General features: G+C 40.8%; 1 protein-coding gene across 1 annotated transcript; it reads left to right on the top strand.

Annotated features, from left to right (window-relative positions):
* The first annotated feature begins 427 nt into the window (after positions 1 to 427).
* Positions 428 to 5,476, top strand: RBMX (RNA binding motif protein X-linked). Its single transcript, XM_082865369.1, has 9 exons — positions 428 to 550; positions 1,782 to 1,910; positions 2,110 to 2,216; positions 2,687 to 2,858; positions 3,470 to 3,622; positions 3,882 to 3,996; positions 4,098 to 4,223; positions 4,328 to 4,410; positions 5,037 to 5,476. The coding sequence occupies exons 2-9, from the start codon at positions 1,802 to 1,804 to the stop codon at positions 5,345 to 5,347; spliced, it is 1,176 nt and encodes a 391-aa protein (XP_082721495.1). The 5' UTR covers positions 428 to 550; positions 1,782 to 1,801; the 3' UTR covers positions 5,348 to 5,476.
* Positions 5,477 to 21,360: the final 15,884 nt, after the last annotated feature.

Raw genomic sequence — 21,360 nt, 5'->3', positions numbered from 1 at the left:
CTAAGCTTCTTTGTTTTTCATTTCTGCAAAACTGGCATATTTCTATCCTCATCAACGTTGTTTTGAGAATTAGAGTTAATGGGTGTAAAGTTTAGCACCATGCCTGGCCCACCAGAACACACAAAAAATTTCAGTTCTTTTTTACATGAATCCCGTTGAACCATTTTAGCGGAAAGCAAAAACGCGGGTTTGGGGAGCACCGGTGGGGGTTGGGAAAACGGTTAGAAATCGGGGCCAGCTGGAGAGCTGAGGGCCCAGGAAAAGGGGAGGAGCGAAGAGTGAATAACAGCGGAGGCAGCTAATGGGGAAGCTGGGAACCGCTCCCCACCCGTTCGCATTTTAAATTCTAAGCTCCGCCTGCATCCGGGTCCTTGAGCCTCGTTCCCGGGCAGTATAAAGTTTGCTGTCTCCTTTGTTCGCCCTCGTTGCGCAGTAGTGCGAGTGGCTTCTCGCTTCCTTTCTCGGGATCGACCACCCTCCCGCGTGCTGAGCTGCTAGGAAGCCGCGATCGGCGAGCTCGTAGGAGCTTGAAACAGTTGCCACCCCTCCGGTACGTGAGTCCTCTCCTTTACAGTCTGTTTTTCGTTCACTCTTGCCACGTTAGAACTTGGGATTACCTCCTTGGAGATGGGGGTGGCGGGCGCCATTTTAAGAACCCAGAGGTGCCGACCTATTTAGGGAAACCTGGGAGTGTCGAAGGAGAGCAGACGCTGGGGTGCCACTTTGTAGTGTACCTCTGCAAAAAGTTTGGCTGTCGCCTCTGGGGGCGGGAGGTGGCGGAGGTCGGGGCCTGAGCGGGACGAGGAGGGACCGCGCCTCCGTGGTCGCTACCTGCATTGGGATGGCGCTGGCGCTCCGGGCGGGCACTTGCACTTTTGCGCGGGGTCCTTGTTCATTGGCAGCCTTGGAGCGGAAGCCATTTGAGTTTTCTCAGCCTCCGCTGGTGGGAAAAGTTACTCCCCTGACCGGCGGCGGTTGTTCTGGGCTGAATCCAAGTGTCGCCATTTTGTGTTTTCCACGCGGTTTTTAATGACGGGTTTTAATTGGGTTCCGCTGCAGTCATGGAGTGCTTAGTGTTACAGTGCGCGCTTCCACGTTCCGTTACTTTGTATCCGATGATATTGACACTTTTTTAAAAAGTAAACAACGTAGCGAGCGGGGCAGGGGCTGGTGAAGAAGGGGTCATAACTTGATTAAAACTTTAAATTGGTCCTTAGATTTACTAGGGAATCCCAATGAAAGGCAAAGTTCTTGGGAGAGGGCTTGGTCTTACGGACCTACGTTTGGCCTGTGACCTTGACTGAGTCAGTTTAAAAAAATCATTAGGGTAATTGGGATGTGATCACTGAATTTTTAAAAGGCAACAAATCTAGTATTAAAGCTAAAATTCACTTTTTGAAATGTTGTAGTTACTTGGTTAAGACTGCCAAAGTGGATTAAGGATAAAGGCATTAGTTAAGTAGGCTTTTGTTTTTTGGCCGTGCCGCGCAACTTGTGGGATTTTAGTTCCCTGACGAGGGATCGAACCTGGGCCCTCGGCAGTGAGAGTAGAGTCCTAACCACTGGACGTCAGGAAATTCCCTTAAGTTGGCTTTTTTAACCATTTTAATGTAAACAGTTATCACTGAACTAGTTAAATTGGTTTCCTGGTAAGGCTTAGAAAAAATTGCTTTCTGTGTATTATGCTATTAAGGAATGATTTTAGTAAACAAGAAAAATGAGCCCCGGTACACATGTTGGGTAAACTTTTCCAAGGAGGGTTAACACTTTTTTTCCAACAGACTTTCACCAGAGGGAAAAAATGGTTGAAGCAGATCGCCCAGGAAAGCTCTTCATCGGTGGCCTCAATACAGAAACAAATGAGAAAGCTCTTGAAGCAGTATTTGGCAAATATGGACGAATAGTGGAAGGTGAGTTATCTGAAAGTATATGCAGGGTTATTGTAATTTTAAAAAAAGGTAAGCTGTGATGAATTTGATTGCATTGATCATATGAAATGATAATGTGCTTTGTCCTCTAAGAAGTTCTGAGCTTTCTTTTTACAGATTTACTTTTGTTTTTCCGTTTGAAATAGAGTAACACTCCTTTTCCCCCTGAAAACTACTTTAGTTCTCTTGATGAAAGATCGTGAAACCAACAAATCTAGAGGATTTGCTTTTGTCACCTTTGAAAGCCCAGCAGATGCTAAGGATGCAGCGAGAGACATGAATGGAAAGGTGAGACTGCACAATACCATGTTTCCTAGTACGTAAAATAGCACAATGTTACTCAAGTCTGGTCTAGGGCAGCTCTTGAATTTTACTGAGTGTATACTTTTCCAGGACCCTCTTATCCTAGCCCTTTGTAATTTTAGAACGAAATTTTGTAAAGTGTATTTTTGACAAGAATCTTTCAGTTTTAGAATATTCGGTATTATACTTCGTCTGAGATCCTTGGCTTTTGTTTTTGGTTATTTGTCTTAATAAGTTGGTCATTGTCTGGCATTGTTTTTAAACTTTACCGACCTAGCAGTACAGTGGATCCACCTTAGGTTTTAGTTCAAATAAGCAGTTATCTTAAAAGACTAGGCATTTAAGTGCTAAACAGAAAGGTACAGCATTTTGAAGGACATACTAGTGTCACAGTGCACAGTGGATCTGCAAGTTCTTTTTTTAAGTTTCCATAATTAACCACTGATATTATTTAGTCCTTAGATGGAAAAGCCATCAAGGTAGAACAAGCCACTAAACCATCATTTGAAAGTGGTAGACGTGGACCACCTCCACCTCCAAGAAGCAGAGGCCCTCCAAGAGGCCTTAGAGGCGGAAGAGGAGGAAGTGGAGGAACCAGGGGACCTCCCTCACGTGGAGGGCACATGGGTAATGACTTAGGTTTACTTTAGGCTTGGTGTATAAGTTAGGAACTGTAAACACATCAGTGTGTGCTTTGGTTAATAAGTATTTTAAAGGCCCTAGCTTTTGAAATTGAGAACACTTGTTCATCTACCAAAGTGATTGACTTAAGGAGAACATAGAAGCTATCTTAAGTTAAATTACCGTGTCTTGAAATAATTAACAATTAGCTATTCCTTATCCAGGTGAATTCATTCTGTAGGAAAAAACACTTGCAGAAAAATTTTGATAGGTATTAGGTGTTGGTCATATGAAAATGAAACAATGTATATATTTTTTTGAAGTAACTTGAAAAGAACCCTCAGGAGAACCCTTCGTGTCTACTTTGCTAATTTATGCAGACTTAAATAGATGACTACCGTATAGAGAACTATATACACTTTGTATAGTTCCTTGTAGTTTTCTGTGTATACTCTATATACACTGTACAGTTCTCATTCTCAGTCACATATGAGTGAGAACTCAAGATTCCCCGACTAAACAGAAATGGTCATATTCTTGGTTAAGCAAAGAAAACTATAGATTTTTCTTAGTACTTATATTAACATGATTTTCTTTTTTTTGTTGTTCCAATGTAGACGACGGTGGTTATTCCATGAATTTTAACATGAGTTCTTCCAGGGGACCGCTTCCAGTAAAAAGGGGACCACCGCCACGAAGTGGGGGTCCTCCTCCTAAAAGATCTGCCCCTTCAGGACCAGTTCGCAGCAGCAGTGGAATGGGAGGAAGAGGTAAATGGTCCATTTATGACAGTCTATCCTACCACCATAACACAAGGAAGGATTTGAGAGGCGAATCCTAAAAATGATGCTTAAAACTGTACCTAGATCATTGAAAAGATTGGTGTACATAAGAAATTTTAAAGAGCATTTCCTCATTTGCATCCATATTGTCATATTTGGTTGAATCACTACTTTTCATTGCCTGAATATAAATTCACGTCTTGACTTTTCACTGGGTATGTTTTTAAAATGGACATTTTTCCTTAAGCTCCTGTATCACGTGGAAGAGATAGTTATGGAGGTCCACCTCGAAGGGAACCCCTGCCCTCTCGTAGAGATGTTTATTTGTCCCCAAGAGATGATGGATATTCTACTAAAGACAGGTAACAGAAAAGCATAGTAGTTTTTGTCTCTAATATTAATACTTAAGGTTGAAGGGGAGAGCTCATCAAAAATATGAACCAAGTTACTTTTGTTTCTTTAGCTATTCAAGCAGAGATTACCCAAGTTCTCGTGATACAAGAGATTATGCACCACCACCAAGAGATTATACTTACCGTGATTATGGTCATTCCAGTTCACGTGATGACTATCCATCCAGAGGCTATAGGTAAGTGACTTTGCTGTTGCTGTCATGGCTTGTTGTAAAAGAAATTTTTTTGCTGTAAAAATTGATGTTCTGGGGCTTGTAATACGTTTTTTTCTTCAATTTAGTGATAGAGATGGCTATGGTCGTGATCGTGACTATTCAGATCATCCAAGTGGAGGTTCCTACAGAGATTCATATGAGAGTTATGGTAAGATTTTGGTTGAGGGTCTTTGAATATCACCAGCCTGAGTTTTTAGGTTCATGAGCCAGTTTATTAGGCTGTTGTGGTGCTTGCTTTTAAAGGGATGTTTGCTTGCTTTTAAGGGGGTAACTTAATCAGCTGGGCTTTTCCTAGTCTTGTGAGGGGCTTTTGTTTTTTCTAAGTTTTTTTTTGAGGCTGTTGGCTTGCTTTGGAGGGGATTTTGCTTGCTTAAATTGGCAGCCTTATGTGTTTTCCCCCAACAGTGAAAATACAATTAAAAATTTTATTAACAAGATCAAATGTTTACCATTGCAATATGAAGGAAAGTCTACAGTTCAAAATTGCAACTTATCACTGGAAAGTGGCTGAGTGTCTACTATAAAATAACAAGCTGTCTGGAATATCCTCTTGAAATACACCGTCTTCAGTCTTTTCAAACAAACATTAAAACCCATCCATTTCCGTATCTCAGCAGATGAGCAAATCCCTGTTAATGGCCAGCAATGGCAGAGTTTAAAACCTCCCAGTTGAGAAAGTAAACGTTTAATACAAGAATTCTGTAAATTCAGATTTAAATGTTGTATATATACAATTTATAGTGTTGCCATATTACCTGACCATTGACCCTGCAGGTAACTCACGTAGTGCTCCACCTACACGAGGGCCCCCGCCATCTTATGGTGGAAGCAGTCGCTATGATGATTACAGCAGCTCACGTGACGGATATGGTGGAAGTCGAGACAGTTACTCAAGCAGCCGAAGTGATCTCTACTCAAGTGGTCGTGATCGGGTTGGCAGACAAGAAAGAGGGCTTCCCCCTTCTATGGAAAGGGGGTACCCTCCTCCACGAGATTCCTACAGCAGTTCAAGCCGCGGAGCACCAAGAGGTGGTGGCCGTGGAGGAAGCCGATCTGATAGAGGGGGAGGCAGAAGCAGATATTAAAAACAAACAAAACTTTGGACCAAAATCCCTGTTCAAAGAAACAAACAAAAGTGGAACCTATTCTATCATAACTACCCAAGGACTACTAAAAGGAAAGATTGTGTTACCTTTTTTAAATTTCCTGTTAAGTTCCCCTTCCATAATTTTTATGTTCTTGTGAGGAAAAAGTAAAACATGTTTAATCTTTGATTTTATGAAATTGCTTTCAACGAGCAAATGTTAAGTGTGTTAAGACTTGACATGTGTACTAGTATTGTAATTTTCCAAGTAAAAGTGTCCCTAAAGGCCACTTTCTATGAATTTTTCCCCAGTAAATGATGAGGCAAGCAATTCTAAGATCTTTCACAAAATATCTATTCATCTAAAATGGAGAGATGACTCCTCCTGCCTATACAAACAAGCTAGCTATTAGAGGGTGGTTCGGGGTATGCTACTCTTAGGATTTCAGAGTGTCTTCAAACTGAAATCTCAATGTTCTCAGTATGAAAAACCTGAGATCAGATGCTTATATTGTAAGGAAAATGCTATTCGCCCAGTAAACCCAAAAAAGCAAATGGATAGTGCTGGCCATATTTTGCTTTTCTGACATTTCCTTGGGAATCTACAAGAACCTCCCCTTTCCCCCTCCCCAATAAGACCATTTAAGTGTGTGTTAAGCAACTACAGAATACTAAATAAAAAGTTTGGCCAAAACCAACCATGAAGCTGCAAACGATGCTTGCTCTTACTGTTTCAAATTTTTGCAACTCTGTAGTGTCTCACTTTTAAGGAACAGCTTGATTGCAAAGGAGAAAATAGATAAGCAATGAAGTTATCTCCAACTTCTCAAAGGCTTATGACTTCTAAAAAGTGAATCTATCAGCATTCCACATCAGATTTAAAGCATCAAATGCCTGTGAAACAGCAAAGATGGTAAGCAAAGCAAACTAGTTTTTCCGTCTAAGTCGAAATTGAACACTTACCTTCCTCATAGTACAGTGAAACATACTGTACCTCATGGCAATGGAAATGCTTTCTAGATTAAAAAAAAAACTTTTGGAAAACAAAGTGTTCGATAGCATATTAGAAGTTCTCCAAATTCAACACTTGGATTTTTTTTAAAAGCATGTATGACACTTAAAGGCCTTAATACAGCTGTTGTTTACCAATAGCGATCTGGGGCTTGGGAGGGGGTATTTTTTTAAATCTATTTTTGATGAAGACCTTTAAACATGCTTCATGTTTTAACATTTTTCAAATTATTCTTTTAGTCAATGTAGGAAATGGCTTAAGTTTGGGGTCCCCCTCTCTTTACCCCTGTAAGCCATTGCAAACCTGACATTTAGTTGGATGCCTGACTTGTTTTTAGTTCTGTGAAACTACACTGTATGGAGAAAATCTATTGCAAGTGGTCTTTAAAAAGCAAAACCTGAGGCAGCATGACCCAGGTCCAGCCATGAAGTTGAAAAAGATGCTCTTGAATATAGTAAACTTGAAGACCTCCAACTAAAAATCCTTACACTGCACTTATTCCTTCAAATAAGTTTTGTCCGTTCAACTTATGGATTTAACATGGCAGTGCACCATTGGAACAGAATGGGGATCCATAAGCCATGCAACTTAACCATTTAAGCCATTCCAGTCCATCCCAAGCCAGTGAAGCTTCCACCACTTAAGAGAAATAGTAGAACATGAAATACGTTAAGCTGCAAGTCTGAACTTGCCTTTTCTTTCTGGAAAAGGGGGCAGTTATAGGCAAGTTTTGAAGAATTTCCTTAAGAGGGATAATTAGTTACCTATTTAATTTTTACAGGTTGAGAATTTTGGTCATGGTCATGATGGTCATGGAGTGCTGATTGATTCACAATAGATAAAGCTGGCAGCAAGAGAAATGCAATGCTAAGGTAAGTTCTGAAAGCAGTGACCTTTGTAGGTTTAAACACTACAGCTTTGCCATGTTGCATATGTTGATATTGGCAAGTTACTTGTAATGGGATAATCTAATGCTTGGATTACAAGGATAAAAAGTGCTCTAATGTGTAACACCTGGCACATTATTCGTTCAAATGTGGGGTGACGTTATCTTAAACAGGCATATTTCCATGAGTGGCTCAGTCATGCAATGCTTTTAGTAGCTCTATTGAATGCATACATTTTGCTAATACTGTTTTCAGAAGTAGTTGTTGGCTGGAGCTTTACAGTTAGTGTTTTGTCTTGTAAGCAGACTTAACTTGTATGAGGTTCAAATTTTATCCTGTGCGTTTTTTAAATGACACCCTTTTCATCAGTTCCTGATTGATTGGCCACAGTACTGACTGCCTGAAGGGTGAACAGATGCAGCTGCCACCGAGTCCCTAGTTTGAGTAACGATTTTATTAGTAAAATGATGACATAGTTATTGTCGTCTTTACCAAAGTGATGCTTACAGGAATTATAGGTTTTTATGGTTGCTTTTTTGAGTTTGTAATTTAAAGCAAATGTTATACGTGTTGCCAGTTAAAGCAACAAAGTAATGTATTTAAAGAATAGGTAAGGGGGGCCAGTAATTTCCAGTATAAAACAGTAAATACTTTGTGATGTGATAACATGCTTTTCATTTTACAGAGTTGTTGAAGCAGAAGAATGCTGATTGTCCTTAAGGCACAACAGTTGCATAAGCAGTACTCATCAGAATTGGTTTGGTGCAGACAAGATTTTTGCCTTCCAGGGTTCCTGTGGATCTAAGGAAGGCATCAACGTTGGTTAGCACTTGTAACTAGGGAGTGGCAGTTACTTAAAATAAGTAATTGACCAGATGGAGAAAGGGGAGCAATTAAAGAAATTGGTAAGTGGAGGTAGTCAGGAAGTTTTCATGGTTCTTTATGTAGATCTTACAGCTTTGACTTTCATTTCCTTTAGCCAAAGTCATAGGGACAACTGCAATTTAGAACTTCCTAATTACCACTGATTGTCAGAAAGTCGGATTAGAAAAATGAAAGGCATAAGAGGTGACTTTATCCAGTAAAGTGTCTGATTTTCAGCAGGTAAAATATTTCTTGGTGTTAGTTTATCCAGGAGTGAGATTTAGTCTTAAAACTAAAGGGAAGACTAATATCTGGAAACTAAAGTAACTGGAAACATAAAATGCTCAAAAGCACACTTAAAAACTGGAAACAAAATTGGGCCGTTTGGCTTTTGCTATTTTTTTTAAGTTATTTTGTAAGCCTACTTTACCCCTCACCCCACTTCATATCTTAGAAACAAATCAAGATACAGTACAGCTTTGTCATTTATTGCATTGGAGACTAGAGCCAATAGTGTAAAAGCTAATGTTCTCAAAGGAAACAGGTTTGAGTTGTTGGATTAGGAGAAGCCAACGCACCTTCTGAATTTTTGCCTAGTAAATATCAGTACTATCGTGTTTAACATTTGCAATCATGGAAAATAATCAAGAAATTTAACCCTCATTTTGATGGGCTCTTCTAATCACAGACCATCAGGGTATTGATCAAATTTAAAAAACCACTGCACTTACATAGCTGTCTTCCTCAGTCATTCTGTAATCTAAATACTTGGGTTTATGCTTCCGTGGACCTTTTGGCTCTTGAGATTTTATTTAGGTTATCTTGAAGATAAGTGTAGAACATAGAGATTAATCATAGTAAACATGAATACTGAATTGAAGAACGCTTAATGACCAGACAGCTGTTTGGCAAATAGTTTGTTGACCCGGCAGATTTAATTCTGCTCCTGTTGGAAAAAGAATCTGTCTTGATTCTTCTGGCTTTATACTGGTTGTAAAAGAAACAGAATAACATGTTTTTCTTGTTTAACTGGTAGTTGAATATAGAACTTAGGTATAATGGTTTTTCTCTTTTTGGAATGTTTTGTATTTGAACCTTAATAAAACTTAACATGCATTTTTCTTGTGGCCCTGGGTTCTTTTTTATAATAAGGGATTCATTTGGCTTTTAAATAATGATCTCCACATGTTCCCCTCCCCCAAACTCTAGTTCTCAGGCACTGTTAGCCCTTGCAGTTAGTTGCCAGGGAACATAGTCACTGAGGGTATCCTGTGGCTAGGCTTCCTTCATTAGGAGAGGGAGTTTCAGGTAGGTATCACGGTAATTCGGATGATTTCATTTAATCCTTACCCTGAAATTGGAGCAATAACACCAAAGAACTAGAAGCTAAAGTACAAAAGATGTACTGTAGTGCTTTTGATATTTCCTGCTGGCTCCTGGGAAGGAGGCAGGTTGGTTAATTGGATTTGGCAGAGTCCCACCTCAGACCAACTCTTTAATGGGGATGCCATTAAACCAGCACATGATTAGTGTACTTCTTTATTGGTAAGTTTCTGTACTGTTCTACGTACATCTGACTCATGTTCATTTGCACTTGATAAAACTAATTTAGTGACAATTGTCCTTTATTTAAGGGAGAACAGTCGATGGGTCGGGAGTGCAGTGGCTCACAAGCAGCAAAGCACTGTTCCCAGGGCATTTGGGGCAAGACTTTTACAGAGTAGGCATCATTGGCTATGGGGTCCTGTTTTCTAGGGGAAGGTGAGCTAGCTAAAGTGGGAGGATTGTGATGGGTGTATGTTAAAGGTCACCTTGATGGGGTGTTTTCCTGTAAATGTGTGCTGACTTAGGTTTACCTTTGTGAGGTGGGCCAGACCACTGCTGGCAGCCTTCATTTTGTGGGTCCTGATATATGTATTTTATAAGCATGTAAAACAGGATATTGTGGTTGGGCTATATAGCCAGTTGAAGGAACTCATCACATGGAAAAGCAGTGTTAGCTGAGCATTAGGGTTGCAGAAAAAGCTTCAGTACTGTCATTCTGTAAATAACCTCAGCTCTATACCAGTTGTTCCAGAAAAACTTAAAATCCATCACATCACATCGATTTTTGTTCAGTTGCACATGTCAATAACCTGAAAACAGGCATTCACAACAATAACAAGCTCAATGTTCATAAATTCTGAAATTTCAACCAGAAGCGCACCATGAGATTTGGCAAAAGCTCACATATTATCAAAGTGGAGAATGTTGCTGTCACCCCAGCAAGTTACCTTGTGGCCCTTCCTCGACGATTCTTGGCCTCTATCCCCTAAAGACGAACTGCCTGTTCTTGAATATAAATGCAATAAAAATATGGGTCCTATAAGGCTTTCATTAAGCAAAGTGCTTTTGAGATTCAGCCATGTTGGGTATGCATATGAGTATGAGCAAAGTACGGTTTACCTGTTGCTGGAAACCTGGGCTTTTTCAGCTCTTGGCTATTACAAATAAAGTCCCTGTGAATGAATGTTCTCATGCAAGTCTGTACATGATTAGAGATGAAAACAGGTATGAAATTGCTGGATTGTAAGATAGAAAGTTTTATAAGAAATTGCCAGACGATTTTCCCAAAGTTCTATTAGCACTAACAATGTGAGTTCTGGTTACTCGACCCCACCGATGTCTGGTGGTTTAAAATTTAGCCATTCTACTGGGTACATTGTATCATTGTGGTTTAAATTTGTATATCCAATGAATAATGAGTAGCACTTAAATTTTTTGAATTGAAATATTTACAGTGAAATGCATAGATGTCAAGTGTTCAGTTTGATTAGTCTTGAAAAATACTTAGTTTTATACGGTAACCTGCACATCAGGACAGAACATTGCCCTCCAAGGAAGTTCCCACCCCCTAGAGAAACAACATTGACCTGGTTTCTATTGGTGTAGGATATTTTTGCATATTTTAATACTTTGTATAAGTTAACTCCTACAGCAATGTATCTTCTGTGTTTAGCTTTCAGCATGTTTGAGACTTATCCATATAGTTGTACTGGTAGTTTGTTCCTTTTTGTTGCAGGGTAGAATTCCAGTGTAGCTTATCCATTTTATTGATGGACATCTGAGCTGTTTGCAGTTTTGGGCTATGAGGAATAATGTTGCTCTGAATATTCTTATGTAGGTCTTAGACATATTTTCATTTCTCCTGGAGAAATGCCTTGCAGTGGAATTGATGGGGTAATAGGGTAGGTGATATATGCTTAATTTTAAGAAACTGCCAGATATTTTACTCAAAGTGACTGCCATCTTATGCTCTCATAGCAATTTATGAAAGTCCTGGTTGCTTTCCAACATTTGCTGCTGTTGATCTGGTCCATTTCAGCCATTTTAGTGGATGGGTGGGGTGGTATCACGTGATTTTCATTTGCGTTTTCCTGATGACTAATGAATGATGCTGAGCACTTTTTAAAAAACTTTATTTTGGGATGATTTTTACATTTACAGAAAAGTTGCATAGATAACAGAGTTCATGTATATCCTTCACCCAGTTTGCCCTAACTTTATTATCTTACGTAAGCATGGTGTATTTGTCAAAACTAAGATTAGCATTGGTACCAATGAACTAAACTAGACTTTATTGAAGTTTCACAAATCTTCTAGTGTCTTCTTTTTGTTCCAGGATCTAATCTAATATCTCACATTCTATTTCATATTCGGTAGTTTCTCATGTTCTTATAGCCAATTTTATACATTCTTTGAAAAACTGTACAAGTCTTTTGTCCATGTCAACAGTTCTTTTAAATATAAAATTCTCAGTATATTCTGGATGCAAGGTCTTTGTCATGAGTTATGAATATTTTCTCCTAGTCTGTCTTGCCTTTTTTTTCTTATTTTTCTTGATGAGCAAATTAAATCTAATCAAACATGGTTATTGCTTCCTGTGATAGGTCAGTTGAATTCGAGGTCATGAAGATTTTTTTCCTTTTTTCTACAAAGTCTGGTAGTTTTAAATTGTTAGGTCTATGATTCATTTTGAATTGATTTTTTTTTATGGTGAGGTAGGGGTTTAAGTTTACTTCTTAATATATGGACTTAGATTTATTCTAGCATCTTTTGTTGCTAAGACTACTCTTGCATTGAATTACCTCAGTATCTCTGTAGGAACCATATATACCTAGGTCCATTACTGTACTTAAAATTAATGTGTATCCTTTTTTATATAAATTTATTTATTTATTTTTGGCTGCGTTGGATCTTCCTTGCTGCGCACGGGCTTTCTCTAGTTGCGGCGAGCAGGGGCTACTCTTCATTGCAGTGCGCAGGCTTCTCACTGCGGTGGCTTCTCTTGTTGTGGAGCATGGGCTGTACGCACGCAGGCTTCAGGAGTTGCAGCACACGGGCTCAGTACTTGGCGGCTCTCAGGCTCTAGAGTGCAGGCTCGGTAGTTGTGGCACACGGGCTTAGTTGATCCGTGGCATGTGGGATCTTCCTGGACCAGGGCTCGAACTGTGCCCCCTGTGCTGGCAGGCGTATTCTTAACCACTGCGCCACCAGGGAAGCCCCCTCTGGCCTCTCGTCCGTGGTGCTTGCCCCTCTTTCATTTTAGGCCACTAGCCCCTGATCTCCAGCACCATCCCAGACTTGCTCTCTCCAGTGTCTGGGTATTCCTCAGTTTTATCTGGACTATCTGTGTTAGAATTCCAACTCCAGCATTACCAGCTGTGTGACCTTAGGCAAGTTACTTAATCTCTTTGTACTTGTTTTCTTACCTGTAAAATAGGGTTAATAATATAGCATTGGCTGGGAAGATTAAATGAGTGCTTGGTACATGGTAAATGCTGCATAAGTAGGAGATTTCATCATTATCTGTCAGTTTTCCTTATGTGTGTCATCTTCAGGGCTGGAATTGGAGGGAGCCAGCACCTTATGTTAGATCAGCATCTTGTCAAGGACTGAAAGTCTCTACTACAAGCCAATGTTCCTTCTTTCTCTCCTGAATCATCTCAATTTTTGTTAATTGTGATTAGTCCACACAAGACCCTTCTCATTTTATTTTCACTTTTTTATTCCCACTCCCTGCCCACCAGTGGCAACCATTATAATGCATTTAATGTATATCCTTTTGTTTGTATGTGTTCTTATTGAATGTATATCAATGTTTTATATGCATATATTTAAAATTAAATGGTATGGTATTGTATATCTAACTTTCTTACAACTTCTCATCACCATGTTTTGAAGATTTGAAGATGTTGCAAATACATATCTAGTCCATTGCTTCTAACTAGTATAGCATTTGAAGGTGTGCATCCCCAGTTTTGCCTATCCGCTCTCCCAGTTTGGTGTGTAAGCTATTCTTCCTGGGTTGTAGTGTGTATCTGGCCGCCTGGAGCATCCTGAGGTTTGACCCTAGTTATGGGTTTAATGGCAGTTGGAAGTGGTTGTGGTGGATCTTAAGGAGAATACCATTCCCTTTCAAGGAATCTGCCCCAGGTGAAGTTATCACAGGATTTTCAAGCAGGGAGAGACTTACTTCTACAGATACTGCAGGACCAGCACTCAGATGAACTCAGAAAAATCCACCCAACGCCAGAGTCTGATGGTCATCATTACTGGTGTACCGGCTGGGTGCAGCAGCTACCTGAGCTTCCAGAGCACTGCTTCAGTTGGCACTTGATTCATTGTGATTGTCCCTGCAGGCCACGGATCACTAGCATCCTTTTTTTTTCTCATTTGCAAGGAGCACTGCCCTCAAGCCCAAAGCCATGAACAAACCAATCCCCAAATCCTGTTTTTGTGGGTTTGCAGTTGTCACTCTGCAGGGTCCATCTCTAGGCCAATTCAGTATTTATTTCGGTCCAATCGGGAGAGGGAAACTTCACAGTACTTTGAACAGGGAAGGTTTGATATAAAGAATTATTTAATATGGATAGGATAATGAGGGATTACTTAAAGAGAACTCTTCAGAATATAGGAATACCAGATACAATAGGAGAATAACATAATAATCACCCCGGGGCTGAAATCTAGACCTTGTGGGAGAGGCATAGCTTTGGCTTGTTGAATCGTAGGGAAGTCGCTGTGGTGGCACACCCACAGAACTTGCTAGGAGTCTATCCCTTAGGGCTTTCAACAGGGAGGTGTCTCACCAGTGGTACTCTGGCTATAAAACTGACCAGGGAGGGGAGTTTCTGAGGAAGCTGCCGCCCATGGCGCACTGTAGAAGCTGTGAGCACAGTAAGGGCCTGAAGCGGGAGATGCCCACCTCCACCAGGAGAAGCTGCCCAGGCTGGAGAAGCACATGCTACCGGAGCCTGCCAAGCAAGCCTACCTCAACCAGGAGGCAAAGCCCTTTTTCCTCTTGCAATCTCTCCAGTGTCCTTTACTGACAAAACCTAATGTGATGTTGTGATATGGTAAACACATATTTGGGTCTTCATTCCCAGCTCCTGAAATAGCTCCAGAGTGATAAAGGTGAAAAGGGCATCTTTTGTTGTAATCCTTGGGTTTTGTTCCCAGTTCCTAAAATAGTTCTAGAGTAGTAAAAGTAAAAAGATTGTCTCTTGGTATTCATAACAATCCCCTTTCAACCACACCCAAGTTTATGTTAATAAAATGACTTGGAAAGTCCCTAAGGGTTTGGGGCTGGTTGCCAGGGAACCAACTGGGTGTTGAGAGGGCTGGAACTTTCAGCCCCACCCCCTCACCTCAGGGAGGGGAGAGGAGTGGCCAATGATTTAATCAGCCTACGGTAACAAACCCTTCATAAAAACCCTACCCACAGGCTTAACGGGAGAGCTTTCCAGTTGGTGAACACGTGGAGTTGCTGAGAGGCTGGTGTGCCCCGACAGGGCATGGAGGCTCCATGCCCCTTCCCTGTACCTTGCCCTATGCATCTCTTCCATCTGGCTGTTCCTGAGTTATATCTTTTTATAATAAATGGGTAATAGTGAGTAAAGCACTTTCCTGAGTTCTGTGAGCTGTTCTAGCAAATTATTGAACTGGAGGAAGGGGTGGTGAGAACCCCTGGTTTACAGCTGATCAGTCAGAAGTACAGGAGGCCCAGACTTGTGATTGGCATCTTAAGTGGAGACAGTCTTGTGGGACTGAGGTCTTAACTTGTGGAATTTTACGTTAACTCCAGGTAGATAGAATTGAATTGAATTGCAGGCCACCCAGCTGTTGGGTTGAGAGTTGTCAACCCAATTCTCTGTTGTCAGAGAATAGGTCAATGTGGGAAAATACCCACGCATTTGGTGGCCAGAGGTATTGAGAGTAGTAGTATAGAGGAAGAAAGTTTTCCTTTTACATAATGTTATGCCAGTTGGCAAAGGAAGAATATCTAAAGGCTCAGATTCATTTTCATAGAAGGAGCAACAAGAGTGAATTTGGAGCTGAGAGGCAATAAATTTATAACTGGTGTGAAGGGTAAATCTAGTCTCATAAATCGGGAAATGTTTTCTACTCTTTTTTTTTTTGGCCTCGCTGAGAGGCTTGTGGGATTGAACCCGGGTCCTCAGCAGTGAAAGCGAGGAGTCCTAACCACTGGACCACCAGGGAATTCCCCCCTCCTCTGTTTTCTGAAAGAGTGTGTTCAGGATAGGTACTGTCTTTTCCTTAAATGATAGAATTCACTAATGAAATCAGCTGGGCCTGGAATTTTCTTTGTGGGAAGATTTTTTTATTGAAAATTTAATTTCTTGAGTAGATATAAGTCTATTCAGGTTTTCTATTTGTTTTTGTGTCTGTGGTAAGCAGGATTCCAAAATGGCCCCCCAAATTTCCCTGCCTAATCCCCAGGACTCTGAATATGATATGTCACGGTCACGATTGTTACGTTGCATGGTAAAAGGGATTTTGCAGATATAATTAAGTTTATTAATCAGCTGACTTCGGAGCTTTCTTCGTGGTCCAGTGGGTGAGAATCCGCACTCCCAGTGCAGGGGGCCAGGGTTCGATCCCCAGTTGGGGAACTAGGTCCCACATGCATGCCGCAATGAAGATCCCACGTGCCGCAGCTAAGACCCGGCACACGCTAAATAAATAAATAAACATTTTTTAAAAATTAGTTGACTTTGAGTTAACCAAAAGGGAGATTATCTGAGTAGGCCCAATATAATATCATGAGCTCTTTAAAAACAGAGATTTTGGGCTTCCCTGGTGGCGCAGTGGTTGAGAGTCCGCCTGCCGATGCAGGGGCCCGGTCCGGGAAGATCCCACATGCCGCGGAGCGGCTGCGCCCGTGAGCCATGGCCGCTGAGCCTGTGCGTCCGGAGCCTGTGCTCCGCAACGGGAGAGGCCACAACAGTGAGAGGCCCGCGTACCGCAAAAACAAAACAAAACATTTTTCTCTAGCTGGTAGCAAAAGAGGCAGTCAGATTTCAAACATGAGAAGGATTTCATGTACCAGTACTTGCTTGAAGATGGAGGGGACTCATGTCAAGCAATAATGGTAGCCTCTAGAAGCTGAGAACAGCCCCAGGCTGACAGCCAGCAAGGACACGGAACTAAATAATACCATCAACCCAAATGAGCTTGGAAGCTGATTCTTCCCCAGAACCTTAATAGCCCCACCCAGCCAATGCCTTGATATTAGCCTTAAGTGACCCTAAGCAGAGAACCTAATAGGGCTGACTTGGACTTCTGATCCACTCCACCCAACCCCACCCCACCCCAAAACATCCATTTCATTAACTCTCATCTTCCTCAAGCCTTCGCTCATCTCACCCGTCAATGAGGCCTCTCCTGACTGTCCTATTTAATACTGCAATCTGCCCATCCCATCTCCCAATGCCCAGCAGGCCTGAACTCCATTACCCTGCTCTAGTTTTTCCCCCATAACTTTTATTACCTTCTTACATACTATATTAGATACCTATTATATCCATTACTTATTTTCGGTCTTCCCTTGTTAGAATATAACCTCCGTGAGATCAGGGAACTTTACCTGTTTGTTTATTGATGTGTCTCAAAAGCCTGGCAGAGTAGGAGTTCAACGAATATGTTGACTGATTGAAAACACTTTTCTCCCCTTATGTACTCTTCTAAAAATGTCTCTCTGCCTAACACACTTTGACTATTTTACACATGTCCTCAAATATACTGCTCCGTGGCCAACCCCAAAGAAAGACAACCCAAAGTTTTCTGAATAATTGCATTCAACTCCAAATGCAGAATTTCTGGGATCTTCTATATTCTCCTAGATATGAACTAAAAATGTTAAATTTATCCCCAAACATTCTATATAAAGTATTGGGAGGAAACAAGAGTTCATACAGCATGGGACAAAATTCAACTGGAATCTACAACCCTTGCTTAGGTAACTAGTCACAGGGCCATAATTGGTATTTATATTCTCCCTAAGAGATCCATTTTATATACCCTTTTACCTCAGTTAATGGTATTTTACTTGGTGGTATAACCTAAACCTTCATTCCTGAGGAGTCCAACTACCTGTGTGTTGTAGTAATCTTCCTTTAACTTTTAAAAAACATTTAAAAAATTAAAGTGTAACAGAAAAGTAAACAAAACAACTTCCACCTCTGACCATAATGAGGTAATTGGTACTGAACCTACTTTCTCACCATAAACAACTGTAAAACTGGACAAAGTATAAAGAGACAGCTATTTTCAGGCATTGCTCAGTAAGTATCACAAAAGTACAATCCCGGAGAAAAGGGAAACGCATGAGGCGAGCTGCATATTCACTCCAGTTTTCTGGCCTGGGACACTTTCCTGACTGCAGCACAGGGAGGTGGAGTCCACGTCTCGTCAGGTTAAAATGAAGGTGTTAGGATGGCTGCATTCCTCTCTGTAGCCTCGAGAAGGTCCATTTTCTTGCTCATTTGCTTTGTTGGTAGATTTCATTTCCTTGTGGTTACAGGACTGAGGTCCATGTTTACTTGTAGGCTGTAAACTGAGGGATGTTCCCAGCTTCTAGAGGCTACCTAATTCCTTGGCTTGTATCCCCCTTCCTCCGCCATCAGAGTCAACAATGGCAGCTGGAGTCCTTGTCATGTTGCATCTCTCTGACTTTTTCTGCTTCCTTCTTCCAGTTTTTAGGATTCTTGTGATTAGTTTGGGCCCACATAGATAATCCAGAATAATCTCCCTATTTTATGTAAACTGATTAGTAACTTTAATTCCATCTGCAACTCTAACTCCTTTTCTCCATGAAATATAACATATTTATAGGTTCTGGGGATCAAACATGGACATCTTTGGGGGGCCATTATTCTGCCTACCACACAGGGTATGTTCTCTAACTGTAATGGAACCAAACTAGAAATCAATAACAGAAATACAACAGGAGGGACTTCCCTGGCACTCCATTGGGTAAGACTCCACGCTTCCACTGCAGGGGGCACGGACTCGATCCTTGGTCTGGTTGGGGAACTAAGATCTCACATGCCTCAGGGCACGGCCAAAGGAAAAGCAACAGGAAAATCAATGAACACTTAGAAATAAAACTTTAGCACTGCTAAATAACGCACGGATCAAAAAGAAATTCTCAAAGGAAAATTTTTTAAAAAATACATAGAATTGAATGAAAATGAAAATACAACGTATCAAAATATGTGGGACTCACCTAAAGCAGTGCTGGAAGGGAAATTTTATATATATATATATATATATATATATATATATATATATATATAGCAGCTTCATTGAGATAGAATTTACCCCTTTAAAGTGTACAGTTCAGTGGCTTTTAGTGTATTCACAGAGTTGTGCAACCATTACCACTATCTAAGAATACTTTTATTGCCCCAAAAAGAAACCCCATACCTATTTGCAGTTACTTCCCATTCCTCCCTGCTCCCAGGCCCTAGAAATAACTAATCTATTTTCTATTTCTATGGATTTGCCTGTTTTTTTACTTGCATGTAAATGGAATCATACAATATGTAGCCCTATGTGACTGGCTTCTTTGAGTTAACATATTTTCAAGGTTCATCCACGTTGTAGCATATACCAGAACTTTCTTTTTTGTCAAATAATATTCCATTGTATGGACATAACACATTTTGTTTATCCATTCAACGACTGATGGACATTTGAGTAGTTTACACTTTTTGGTTGCCATAAATAATGCTGTGTGGGTTTCTGTGTGTGTGTGTGAACATGTTTTCAATTCTCCTGGGTATATACCTCAGAGTGAAACTGCTGGGTAATAACTGCTGGGTCATATGGTAACTCATTGCTTACCATGTTAACACAACAGTGTTTTCCAGAGTGGCTACACCATTTTACAATCCCACCAAAGAGAAATTTATAACACTAAATGCTGTTTACATTAGAAAAGAGGAGAGGTCTCAAATCAATAATCTAAGTTCCCTTCTTCAAGCAACTAGAAAACAAAAAGCAAAATGAAACCAAAGAAAACAGATGGAAGGAAATAATAAGAAATCACTGAAATTAAAAACAGGAAAACAATAGAGAAATCAATGAAACAAAAAGTGATTCTCCAAAAAAAATCAATAAAATTGATAAACCTCTAGCAAGGTTGACAAAGATAAAAAAAGAAAAGACATAAATACCAATATCAAGAGTCAAACAAGGGCTAGAACTACAGATCCTACAGACACTGAAAAGATGAAAAAGGGAATATTAGGAACAACTTGACACTCATAAATTTGAAAACAGAAGAAATGTACCAACTCTTTCAAAACCCCAAGGTACCTGTCATGGTTAATTTTATGTGTCAATTTGAGTGGGCTAAGGGATGCCCAGATAACTGGTAAAACATTATTTCTGGGTGTGTCTGTGAGGGTGTTTCTGGAATAGATCAGCATTTGAATTGGTAGACTAAGTAAAGAAGACTGCCCTCACCAATGTGGATGGGCATCATAGATTCAGAGCCTGAAAAGAACAGAAAGTCAGAGGAAGGATGAATTTGCTCTCTACTTGAGCTGGGAAATCCATCTTTTGCCCTTGGACATCTGTGCTCCTGGTTCTCAGGCCTTTGGACTTGAACTGGGACTTACACCATTGGCTGCCCTAATTCTTGGGCCTTCAGGTTTGGACTGGAACTATACCACAAGCTTTCCTGGGCTTGCAGATGGAGATGGGACTTCCCAGCCCCCATAATTACATGAGACATTTCCTCATAATAAATCTCTTTCTGTATATCTATATATATCTGGTTGGTTCTGTTTCTTTGGAGAACCCTAGTAACAGTACAGTCTTACCTTAGAGATATTGCAGGTTTGGTTCCAGACACCACAATAAAGCAAATATTGTAATAGAGTCATACGAATTTTTTGGTTTTCCAGTGCATAGAAAAGGTATGTTTACACTATACTGTGTTTATTAAATGTGTGTTGGGCTGCACCTCGCCAGCCTACAAGCCCTGTGCTTGCCCAGCTTCAAGACCAAAGAAAGGGGCCGGAGGCAGTGACAGAGACATCACTCATTTGATGGATGGGGGAGCTTACATGTCTGAAGCAAGGTTCTGGAGCAACACCCCACCGTGTGCAGCGGATGGAGGGGAGATTGCCAATTACAGGGAGAATTGACGTCAGATTGGATCATGGGTTACCAGGGGAACTAGCAGAGGGGCACGCCCCTCACCGCCCCTTTGATAAGAACAGTCACTAGCTGGTGCCTGGGGCAAGTATGTAAGAAGGTCAGTCATGTGCTTAGGGTGTAGATGAAGCAGGCACTGGTCGGGCAGGGGATGTACAGAAAGCAAGAGAACAGCCATCTTGAGTGGCCTGACCATACAGTGTGCAATAGCGTTATGTCTAAGACAACAATGTACATACCTTAATTAAAAATACTTTATCGCGGGCTTCCCTGGTGGCGCAGTGGTTGAGAATCCGCCTGCCGATGCAGGGGACACGGGTTCATGCCCCGGTCCGGGAAGATCCCACATGCGGCTGGGCCCGTGAGCCATGGCCGCTAAGCCTGTGCATCCGGAGCCTGTGCTCCGCAACGGGAGAGGCCACAACAGTGAGAGGCCCACGTACCGCAAAAACAAAAACAAAAACAAAAAACTTTATTGCTAGGGGAATTCCCTGGTGGTCCAGAGATTAGAACTCTGCTCTCTCACTGCCAGAGCCCCATGTTTGATCCCTGGTCAGGGAACTAAGATCCTGCAAGCCGTGTGGTGCAGCCAAAAAAAAAAAAAAAAGAATATATATATATATATATATATATATATATATATATATATATATATATATAGTTAAAACATGCTAACCATTATCTCAGCTTTCAGTGAGTCAATCTTTTTGTAATGATAACATAAAATATCACTGGTCACAG

The sequence above is a fragment of the Leucopleurus acutus genome (genome assembly GCF_964270905.1).
Source record: "Leucopleurus acutus genome assembly, chromosome: X".
Classification (NCBI taxonomy): Eukaryota; Metazoa; Chordata; class Mammalia; order Artiodactyla; family Delphinidae; genus Leucopleurus; species Leucopleurus acutus.
Note: the sequence above shows the minus strand (reverse complement) of the source record. Positions and strands in the feature narration are given on the sequence as shown.

What these genes read in the sequence shown, in the direction of transcription:
- RBMX (XM_082865369.1), top strand. Translation starts at nt 1,802, where the DNA reads ATGGTTGAAGCAGATCGCCCAGGAAAGCTCTTCATCGGTGGCCTCAAT. An exon ending in ATATGGACGAATAGTGGAAG is followed by an intron (nt 1,911 to 2,109) that starts GTGAGTTATCTG and finishes AAACTACTTTAG; the next exon opens with TTCTCTTGATGAAAGATCGT. An exon ending in TATCCATCCAGAGGCTATAG is followed by an intron (nt 4,224 to 4,327) that starts GTAAGTGACTTT and finishes TCTTCAATTTAG; the next exon opens with TGATAGAGATGGCTATGGTC.